The 11,235-nt window shown below is 42.8% G+C and overlaps 1 protein-coding gene across 2 annotated transcripts; it reads right to left on the bottom strand.

Annotated features, from left to right (window-relative positions):
• Positions 1-1,142: 1,142 nt before the first annotated feature.
• lins1 (lines homolog 1) lies at positions 1,143-11,181 on the bottom strand. 2 transcript variants are annotated; one of them, XM_055660983.1, is made up of 7 exons: positions 11,116-11,181; positions 9,980-10,411; positions 8,983-9,072; positions 8,267-8,408; positions 7,540-8,154; positions 5,008-5,200; positions 1,143-2,140 (listed from the first exon to the last, which is right to left on the bottom strand). In XM_055660983.1, the coding sequence occupies exons 2-7, from the start codon at positions 10,364-10,366 to the stop codon at positions 1,282-1,284; spliced, it is 2,286 nt and encodes a 761-aa protein (XP_055516958.1). In that variant the 5' UTR covers positions 10,367-10,411; positions 11,116-11,181; the 3' UTR covers positions 1,143-1,281. The 2 variants fall into 2 exon arrangements, with proteins under 2 accessions (XP_055516958.1, XP_055516959.1); XM_055660984.1 differs by lacking the exon at positions 11,116-11,181 and adding an exon at positions 10,806-10,824.
• Between the last annotated feature and the right edge of the window lie 54 nt (positions 11,182-11,235).

The following is an 11,235-nucleotide window of genomic DNA, read 5'->3' as shown; positions in this document are numbered from 1 at the left end:
ACTTAAAGAGAGCATTAGATTAAGAGGAATTTATAATCTGCACAAGATCAGGACAATGAAAACATTGAAAAAAATAGAAAAGATAACTTAGCAAAAAGTACAGACATATAATGTAAAAGCCTCTACAGATGTAATAAAAATAGATCAGCAAAGATATCAATGCCTTTGAAACTGAGAGAGGAAGAGGTATCAAGTGGTATAAGGACATTGTTAAAAAGTTAATTAAATATTTTGTATTTGTTTTCACCTTAAAGGGAATCGAGTAAAAAATATACGGGGGTTCTCAAAAGGCATTATCATAAGGTCATGTGATAGGAGCAGAATAAGGCCATTTGGCCCATTAAGTCTCTGCCATTCAATCATGGCTGATCTATCTCTCCCTCAGAACCCCATTCTCCTGCCTTCTCCCCATACAATACAATACCTTTTATTTGTCATTTGAACCTCACATGAGGTTCAAACGAAATTTGGTTTCTGCGGCCATACAAGAAAAGAACCAAGACACACACCAACACAATTCACACAAACATCCATCAGTGAGTCTCTTCCTCACTGTGATGGAAGGCAAAGTCTTGTCTCTCCCCTGCTCTCCATTCCTCTCCCGAAGTCGAGGTCAAAGCCCCCGAATTTAACCCCTGCATTCTATAAGGGTGGTCACTGGAGGAGATTCTGTGAGACAGGATATCTCTGTATTAACGAAGGCAAGGGACTGATCATCCAGGTACAGGAACAGCTTCTTCCCTACAGCCATCACGCTATTAAACACTACAACCTCAAATAAGCTCTGCACCACATAGACTATTATTATTGCACTACTGTTTGTTTTATGTGTGTACATATGTGTGCGTGTATGTGTGTGTGTGTGTATGTATATATGTTAGTGTACTTGTGAGTTTGTGTGTATATATATCCACACTGAACATTTTTTTCTCTCTCGTTTATTATATTGTTTACAGTGTACTATGTTTCCATATTGTGTAGTGCTGCAGCAAGTAAGAATGTCATTGTTGTGTCTAGGACTCTCTTGACTGTCGTGGGTAGTCAGCATGTGTGTGTGTGTGCGTGTGCGTGTGCCATCAGATTCTCATGAATTGATTTGAGATTTTTGACCACCATGACACATTATGTTTTGAGACTGTAAACAATTTAATAAAGGGTGAATTTATTAATTTGCTCCCAAAACTAGATAAAACACAAACACAATGCAATATGGTACAAATATTACAGAACCTTTTGACAAGTGTGCAGTTTCGTGATATAAAAGGCAAGTTTTTGCAGGGATTAAAGACTGTTGCCTGAATCATGTGTGATATTTCCTTCATTGATGGCAATGCTGAGCTTGCATTGGTTGCATGTCTCAATATCCAACAGCAGTTTTAGCAGCGGCGTTGCATTGTATGGAAACAGACCCCTTCCTTGCAATCGCCCAATGGTTTTCCTCAACTCACGCAAACACCCCATGAATTTCTTCAACATTCCTTCCAAGGATAATTCCATTTCTGGATTCTTTTCACAACTATATGTATTTACATTTTTGATGTTCCCCATTGTTTGTGCCTTCTGCAGCACTATCTTATCGGCTGTTCCGGTGTTACTCATTTCAACATCACCTTTACTGCCAATATTCAAGCAGGTGGTCTCCCCGTCATCACTATCAGAGTTGTCCGAGGTGTTATAATCCACCAGCCTCAGTAACTGGGTCATTTTACTGTTCACCACGAGGTCAGGATCACAGCTGGAGCCAGGCTCTTCCTTGGGTGGAGAAGGCCATGGTATCTGAGGGCTCACAAATGTGTTTCTTGAACCTTCGTCAAGAGTTTCACTGTCTCGCTCGATCTTAGCAGTGAAAACATGGTTCTTGCAAACTTCATTATCATGTGGTGGACAAAATGGTTCTGAGGAAGCATCAAACTGAGCACAAATGCAACAGAAGGATTGCCAGTCCTTCCGGAGTAGACGCAAATATTTCACCAAGTACTTCAGGAAACAAGTTTCACAGGAAATCAGAAAATCCAGCAAGACATGATGATCAAACGCTAAACTCTTCAACAACAGCAGGAAGATACAATGTGGATTGAACCATTGTCCATGGGCTTCTTGAGAGGTTGCTGCATTTTCCTGAGCATCTGTTTCCAAAAATCTGGAGAGAGAAAAGGGATATGAAATCCTTCAAATAAATTACTGCATAGTTCAAACTTTCCAATCATATTTCAGTTATCAAAATATGATAAACATTAGTGATTGGAATCGTGGTCTGAATGGTGGAACACTGGTGGTCCATAATGGTGGAGTATAGATCATTTGGGTTTATGATGATACTGCATTATTAAAAGCACTTTCACTAACTCAGAAATAAAAATAGCAAATGCTCAGCAGGTCAGGATAGGCTGATGGAAATTGCACCAGCCAATCTGTTACATGTGGCTGAAGGGTTGGAAAGCCTGGACCAGGGGAACTCCATCCTGTCTAAGAAGAGAAGGAGAGATGCAGCGGTGCAAGCAGGGGGTTTGGCAACTCTGCTAGAGGGAAATCCAAGGTTCAGGAAGACCTGCGTGGATTGTCTCATCACTGGACCAACATATAAGTCAAGTTGATTAGATTAGATCCTTTATTTGTCATTCAGATCTTTCGGTCTGAACGAAATGTCGTTGCCTGCAGCCATACAAATAATAATAAACAACAAAACACACAATAAACACAAATTAACATCCACCACAGTGAGTTCACCAGGCACCTCCTCACTGTGATGGGAGGCAAAAGTCTTAAAGTTACTGTCTCTTCCCTCCTCATTCTCCCTCTGCGCTGAGGCGATATGTTGTTACCCCACCAGGCGATGGTAGTCAGTCCCGCGGCTCAACCGAGCTCCGTGAACGGGCCGATTCAAGCTCCGCGGCCCAGGGTGGTCGAAGCTGCCGCCCTCCAGTCCAGAGGATGCAGCTGTTGCCGCGGGAGCTCCGGAAAACAGGCACCAACCTGTGACCTGCGAGCTCCCGACGATGTCGTCCACTGGCCCGCGGCCGAGCCCCGGATTCAGATCGTTGCCGCCTCAGTCACCGGAGCACCATCTCAGCCCCGAGCCGGGCCGCCCTCACAGGAGCACCGTCTCGGCCCCGAGTTGTGCCGCTGCCACTGGAACGCCGCCGCAGCTCGAAGATGGACAGCCTCGCGTTGTAAGTCCTGGCTGACTCTGCTTCCAGAGCCTCGAGGTCGGTTGCAGTTGGAGGCCACCAGCTCCGCCATTAGGCCTCAGCGCAGACGGAGGCAGAGAAGGGGGGATACGACAGAAAAAGTCGCTTTCCCCTGAAGGGAGAGACAGAAAACCATGTTTTAGCCCCCCCCCCCCCCCCACACATAACACAACCTAATAACTAAAATTTGATTAAAACAAGACAACAACAAAAACAACAACAAAAAAAGTAAAGACAGACGGACTGCAGATGAGCCACAGCCGTTCAACAGCGCCGCCACTTCCGGAGTCAACTTTATTTGTCATATACAAGATGTACAGTGAAATGAAAGTTGCAATGCCTGCGGGATTGTGCAAAACAACAGAACAGAACAGAACCAGTATTTACATTAAAAAAAAGACACAACAGTAAGATGGAGACAAAGGAAATGGGAGAATGGGATGGATCCTTGTAGGAGTAAGGTTGGGAGGAAGTATAATTAAGATAGCTGTGTGTTTGTAGGTTGTAATGGATGTTTGTGGCTAATGTGTTCCTTGAAAGGAAGAATAAACCACTTTCACAAACTCAGAGCTTCATACTGCAGAGTTGCAAAGGAATTGCTGCCCTATCTATGAAAATAAATTATCCATGACCAGCACACAGCATGCAGGTACAGCAGGCAGTGAAGCTAATGGCATGTTGCCCTTCATAACAGGAGGAGTTGAGTATAGGAGCAAAGAGGTCCATCTGCAATTGTACAGACCACACCTGAAGTATTGTGTGAAGTTTTGGTCTCCAAATTTGAGGAAGGACATTCTTGCTATTGAGGTAGGTTCATGAGGTTAAGTCCCGGGATGGCGGGACTGACATATGATGAAAGAATGGGTCGACTGGGCTTGTATTCACTGAAATTTAGAAGGATGAGAGGATATCTTATAGAGACATATAAAATTCTTTAAGGATTGGACAGGCTAGATGCAGAAAAAAAAGTTCCCGATGTTGGGGGAGTCAAGAACCCGGGGTCACAGTTTAAGAATAAGGGGTAGGTCATTTAGGACTGAGATGAGGAAAAACTTCTTCACCCGGATAGTTGTGAATCTGTGGAATTCTCTGCCGCAGAAGGCAGTTGAGGCCACTTTACTAGATGTTTTCAAGAGAGAGTTAGATTTAGCTCTTAGGGCTAAAGGAATCAAGGGATATGGGGAAAAAGCAGGAATCAGGATACTGATTGGGGATGATCAGCCATGATCATGTTGAATGGCGGTGCTGGCTCTAAGGGCCAAATGGCCTACTCCTGCACCTATTTTTCCATGTTTCTATGAGAGAATTTCATATTGAATATATGGGGAAGTAAATTGTCCAAAACTAGGGCATTAAGGTCCAAACAATAATTTGGGTTTGGGTTGGGCTGGAAGGAAAACATGTATGGATTACTGCTGCTCCTTTTTCTTAGCTTTTGAAATCATTAGTAGAGAAGCACGTGGACTTGGCTAAAGTCATTGGGCAACTGCAATAAGAGAATAATGACTGATGATGGTAAACATTTACAAACAGACATGTTTTCATAATATGGTTGTCACTAACATGACTGGTATTTAATGTCAAAGTCAAAGCCTCCCCATATGTGCAGCGTGACACTTACTCTGGGGAAGGACCCATTCTGCAGTTAGTTACAGTGAACACAACATCGAAGCAGCGTGTCCATGGGTGCCTGACATTCCGCAGCAGACGGACATCCGGCTTAATACACCAACACAACACAACTTTCAGTCAATGAGGGGAATAATAAACTGATAACGTTTGAGTTTGCAGTGTGGTTAACACAAGAGGAGATACCAACCCTCGGCAGTGTGTATAGATGGTTAGTAGTGCACTGGCAACCTCTACTAGATCATCATCCTGCTCCACAAAGACAAAAGAAACCCAGGCACATGGATGAGGCAGCTGCTGGAACTGTGCACAGCCCTGGAGATGCATCTTCAGAAACAGCATCAGCTGAGACAGACATGATTGGAGTTCATTCTTCAGGCAGCCTGGAAACATCAAGGTATACTTACTACTACTTCAAATCCTGCCATGTTACATTACAGAGATCTGTAAAATAAATGCAATGTTTCTTGGGCGACTATACTAAATTAAAGAATGAAGAAGGCAAGATGATCCATAGTTGTAAGGATTTGAGTATCTGGTTTCAACCTTTGTACAGCAATCTAATACACTGCAGTTGCAGGTATGTCAGACAAACTTTTACTGTTTAGACAGACACAGCGCAGAAACAGACCCTTTGGCCCACCGAGTCTGTGCCAACCAGCGATCCCCGCACACTAACACTATCCTACACACACTAGGGACAATTTTACCAAAGCCAATTATCCTACAACCTGTACATCTTTGGAGTGTGAGGGGAAACTGGAGCACCCGGAGAAAACCCACGCAGGCGACGGGGAGAAGGTACAACCCTGGGTCTCAGGCACTGTAAGACAGCAACTCTACCACTGTGACACTCCTACTTCACGGGTTGATACTTGGGATAAAGGTGTTATTATATGGAGAAAGGTTGAATTGGCTGGAATTATACCCAAGAAGTTTAGGAGAATGAGTGATGATTTCATTGAAACATTAAAAATTCTGATGGGCAGTGGCGGCAGATATGAAGAGCATAGTTACAGAACAAAATAAATAAGATGACAAGAAAATTGTGAACCCTTGAACTTCTGTACCGTAGAGTTGTACAAAGACGGGGTAAATGAGTATGGCATAATCATACAGACACATTTTTATTAAAAACAATGGAGCGGCTACTCATTCGTCTCCTGAGACCACAAGTCCAGCACGCACTCGACCCACTACAGTTTGTATACCAGGAGAACATTGGGGTGGATGTCGCAGTCCTCTACATGCTGCACCGGATCTACTCCTTTTTGGACAAACCCGGTGGCTATGTGAGGATTATGTTCTTCGACTTCTCAAGTGCGTTCAACACCATCCAACCCCTGATTCTGAATGACAAGCTTAAGAAGATGGGGGTGGATTCCACATTTATCTCCTGGATATACGACTACCTGACGGGTCGACCACAGTTTGTCAAGCTGGGGGACAGTGTCTCTGGCACAGTGGTGTGTAATGTTGGTGCCCCACAGGGAACGGTTCTGGCCCCGTTCCTCTTCACCCTGTATACAGCAGACTTTAACTATAAGTCTGACATATGCCACGTACAGAAATATTCAGATGATACAGCGATTGTGGCATGTGTAAGGAACGGGCAGGAGGAGGAATACAGGAACTTGACCAGTTCCTTTTGTGCCTGGAGTGAAGAGAACTGTCTCATCCTGAACACAACTAAGACTAAAGAGATGGTGGTTAACTTTGGCAGGTCCAAGCTCCCCCTTCAGCCGGTCAACGCTGCTGGGGCTGACATTGAGGTGGTGCAGACATATAAATACCTTGGAGTGCACCTTGATAACAAACTGGACTGGTCTGTCAACTCTGACTCTCTCTACAAAAAAGGCCAGAGCAGACTCTTGTTCCTCAGAAGGCTCAAATCCTTCAATGTGTGTAATGACATGCTGCACATGTTTTACAACACTGTGGTTGCAAGTGTTATTTTCTACGCTGTTGGCTGCTGGGGCAACAGCATTAGTGCAAAAAACAACAAGAAGCTGGTCAAACTGGTTAAACGAGCTAGCTCAGTGCTGGAGGGGAGAGTAGACTCTGGGATGGATGTGCTTGAGAGGCGTATGAGGCACAAGGTGCAGGTCATCCTGAAAAACCCCGGGCATCCCCTCCATGTAATTCTGGAGAGTCAAAAGAGCACTCGGAACAACAACCGGCTCCTCTCCCTGCCCTGTAGAACGGAGCGGTTCAGGAGATCTTTCACCCCTGCAGCCATTAGATTTTATAATTCGGACCGCTAGGCTGTAGGGGGATGCATTTTTGCAATTTTTAATTGTTAATTATTGGTCTTTTTAAGTATTTATTGCTCTCAGGTCGTGTCCACAGTGTATTCTATGTATTTTCTGTCTGCGTTCGTTTTGAATCTGTGGGTTTGTTGGTTGGGGGCTTCTGGACATCTGAATTTCCCTGAGGGGATCAATAAAGTATTTATTATTATTATTATTATTATTATTATTATTATTATTATTAATACCTGTAGTGACTGCTGATTGTTTGCTGTAGCAGTGTGGTCCAACTCAGTGATTTAAAATAATTTCCCTTATTGCAACTCTCTCAAGTTTCCTGAAGCCTTCATATTATCTCTAAATTACAATTACCTTTTTTTCATTTACTCTGTAATAATGTCAGACATCAGCACACAGCAAATGATATACTTAAAGTTTCCAAGTAATTTAAAGAATAAGAAGTAATGTATTACCTTTATCTTTCACTGCGTCCATTGTATTCTTCAGATTAATCTCCATGGCTTTGATTAATATAAGGCTTACAGTCCTCAACATTACCATGTCTGGACCAGGAGTATTATTTTCTACATCGAGTATCTCACTGCCTCCAAAGAGACATGGCCTGGGATTCACAGGAATCCGCTTTAACCACCCCAAACTCACAGCCTGTAGCAACGTGAAAGATACCTCCAGTAAGTCACCGTGTAAGTGGCTATCTTGCTGAGGACTTGCATGGCAGGGATTGCAGGCATCATCACTTGCCTGGCCAAGCATACACATTTTAAGCAGCAAAATCAGCTTCTTCTTAATGAAGTATTGAGCAGAGGAAGTGACAAAATCAAGTACTAGTGGGGTATGCAGATATAATGTCTTTAGGCAAGACAGGTTTAGTTCCAGATGGTTTTGAATCCCAACCATAACTTCAAGCAAATGTACAACAGCAAGCTGGCTGATTGTGGCAACACTTTCATCATCAGGTTGTGTAAAATCTCCACTTGTTTGGCTGCCACCACGACATGAGGAAAAGGTGAAGAGATACAGGTTATGGAGTGCTGTATCCATCGGGATGAGCAGCTTCTGTAAAGTACCTAGGAGAATGAAAACATTTCAGAGACTATAGTGAAGACCGTGCATTGCCCTAAACATAACACATATAATTTACTGGGTTGATTTTTTGTATTGCCACAAGGATTTACTAACCTGTCTTGTCCTGAGATTTCCCCTTCAAGATGTCTTTGACTATCACTGTAACAGTTTGGACCCAATGAGCTGATTGCTGACTTCCAGGCTCTTTGGACAGAATGTCCAGGCAGCTGTTCATCCAACTATCAATGGGCAGCTTCTAAAAGTATTACAAATGAACCCTATTGTTAATATTTACTAGCATAATAAACCTAAACCTAAACAGCATGGTGGACACATTCTCAGGCTGCATTGTTGCACCGTTCCTACTTAATTTAAGATAGCGAAAGATAGGCCTGCCTACGTTGCCATGTAATGTTCCATTCTGATGGACCTTGCTGCTCCACCTAGCCCTACATTAAAAAACCTCCTGCTGTAACATCCCTTACACCACAAATCCACCAGGCTATAAGCGACGTTTCAGGTCGAGACCACTTCTTCAGTTCAACAAAACACTCGGAAACTATACATAGAAACCCAAGTCAGTATTTCAGATCATAAATTATTCAAGTAATGACAATATAATACATAATATTTAAAAGAACTGTGTTCAGTCTGAAACGTTGCCTATTCTTTCACTCCATAGATGCTGTCTTACCCGTTGAGTTTTTCCAGCATTTTTGTCGACATTCGATTTTTCCAGCATCTACAGTTCTTTCTTAAACATGTATATCAAGGTGATGTGCAATTCAACCATGTCTTATAGCAAAATGCTCCTGTCATTATAAACTCACCGTAAATAAAATCTGAACCAGAATCAAAGATGCAATACATTTCATTGCCATGTGAGACAACAACTTATCTTGGCAGCCAAACAAGAGAGCCTAGGGAAAGAATATATCAGAATTTAGATTATTCCAAGAATGCAATAATAAAAAAATGTGCAAATCTATAGCACAATTCACTTTTTACATTATTTTGACACTTTTTCTGTTTTCATTCTTGATTAATTCTTAATTCATAACCTAATTAATTTTCAACGGAATTATCTTTTCATTTAAAATCTCTCATGCTTCTACGATCCTTAACTGGGCCCAATCTTCTTGCAAGGATTTAGATTGATGATTGTAAATAAAATAAAGGGAGCAGCTTTTTAATAAAGGACAAACTTCAGGCATATGATAGTGAAGATAGAGATTCAAACAGCTGGAGATAACATCTCTGGAGAGAAGGAATGAGTGACTTTTTGATTCGAGACCCTTCTTCAGGTTAACAAAACACTCAGAAACTATACATAGAAACTGGTCAGCATTTCAGATCATAAATTATTCAAGTAATTACAATTATAATACATAATATTTAAAAGTACTGTATTCAGCTCTGGCCTCCATACTACAAGGAGAAAGTGCAGGAAGATTTATAAGCAGAATTGAAATGGTGTAGCTATCTACAAAGACTGAACAGCCTGTCACCCTTAAGAAAAGGTATCAAGTATAATGCACTGGAAATCTTTAAGATCAAGGTGTTTTATGATAGCTGGAGAGATATTGGCAAATCCAAAATTAGGGGCAGTGAATATAAGAAAGTAACCGATGAGTTCAGGAGAAATGTGGCCTTTTATTTATGACGCTTAGAAAATCAAACAAGATGTGATGAAGGTTGAAATAGCATTTAAGCAGAAACTAAACAGTCACAGGATAAAGGAGCTTTATTGTAATTAATTTGACCGAAAGCCTTATTTCTGTGCTACAAAGAGAAAGAGATCAATATTAAGTATCGATCAACACTCACCAATTTAGGTATAATTTCCATATCTTCTAATAGTATTGTTATGGTCTTCAAATACGTTTCTCTGACATCTTCTCTTGGTATTTCAGAATACAGCTTGGAACTCAGCAGGTGAATCATGTTCATTTGAAGCAACAACATTTCATTCTGACCTTCAGTTGTTGATGAATGGTGATCTAGTAGCGTGCCATGACTGTCTACAGACACTGAGTCCCCATGGAAATTATATACCTGGTTACTTTTCTTAATTTCTATGGAAAAGATGGAGTCTTTCTCACACACATCAGGATAAAGGAACACTGCTAGTTCATGACTGCTTTTACTGGGCTTTTCTCCAGCCAACATCTCACTGTAGAATTGACGGTGGTATATCAGGCATTTCTCCATCATTCTTTATCATTGGAGGACCATCGCAAAATAGGATTCAATCTGGAACTATGAACAGAAAAGATAAAGGAAGTGTAACATCAAAACAAACAAGAGTATTGATGATGTAGGAGGTCATTGATTAGACTTGTTATTTCTGATTTACTTGTGATAAAGAGTCAAGAGTCAGGAGTGTTTTATTGTCCTATGTCCCAGATAGAACAATGAGATTCTTACTTGCTGCAGCCCAACAGAATATGTAATCATAATAAATAATATGATAAACGAGACAGAGAAAAACCCAGAGATTGAAATAATATGTATGTTTGTTACATCATTTGACAACACAAAGATAGAGGTAAAACAAATGTGGTCCATGCTGACCGATATGCCCCATCTCCACTAGTCCCACCTGCCCACGTTTGGCCAACATCTCCCTAAACAACCTGTGCTGTGCGTGTACCTGGCTGCAGCACTGACTTGGTGTTTGGCTCCAGATCCCAGCGCCTGCAGTTGCTTGTGTCTCCCCATTTGACAACCTCATCACCTCCCTCATCACCCCTCACCCTCCCCGTCTATCCCCCCTCATCTCCCTTCCACCCTTCCCCCCATCCCCCCCTCTCCATCCCCCCCCTCACCTCCCTCCCTCCCCCCATCACCCCTCCCCTCATCACCAATCTCCCCCCCCCCTGCCCTCATCACCCTCCATCAACCCCCTCACCTCACCCCCCCTCTCCCTCCCCTCCCCCCGCCTCACGGACGCGCGCACTCACCTTCCCGCCGCCGCTCTCCCGGAACAGCGCATGCGTGGCCCTGGCCGGGTGGCGCATGCGCAGGGCAGGCGGGGCGGGTGGCGCATGCGTGGTCCTGGCCGGGTGGCGCATGCGCGGTGG

This window comes from Leucoraja erinacea, chromosome 33, assembly GCF_028641065.1.
Source record: "Leucoraja erinacea ecotype New England chromosome 33, Leri_hhj_1, whole genome shotgun sequence".
Lineage (NCBI taxonomy): Eukaryota > Metazoa > Chordata > Chondrichthyes > Rajiformes > Rajidae > Leucoraja > Leucoraja erinaceus.
The sequence above is the reverse complement of the archived record's forward strand: the minus strand, read 5'-3'. Positions and strand labels throughout refer to the sequence as shown.

Excerpts from the sequence above, each read along its gene's own strand:
- lins1 (XM_055660983.1), bottom strand. The coding sequence starts at position 10,366 with ATGATGGAGAAATGCCTGATATACCACCGTCAATTCTACAGTGAGATG. Across the intron at positions 8,155-8,266 it reads GAAATCTCAGGACAAGACAG|GTACTTTACAGAAGCTGCTC; the intron begins GTTAGTAAATCC and ends TCATTCTCCTAG. Across the intron at positions 2,141-5,007 it reads ATCTATACACACTGCCGAGG|ATTTTTGGAAACAGATGCTC; the intron begins GTTGGTATCTCC and ends TTCTCTCTCCAG.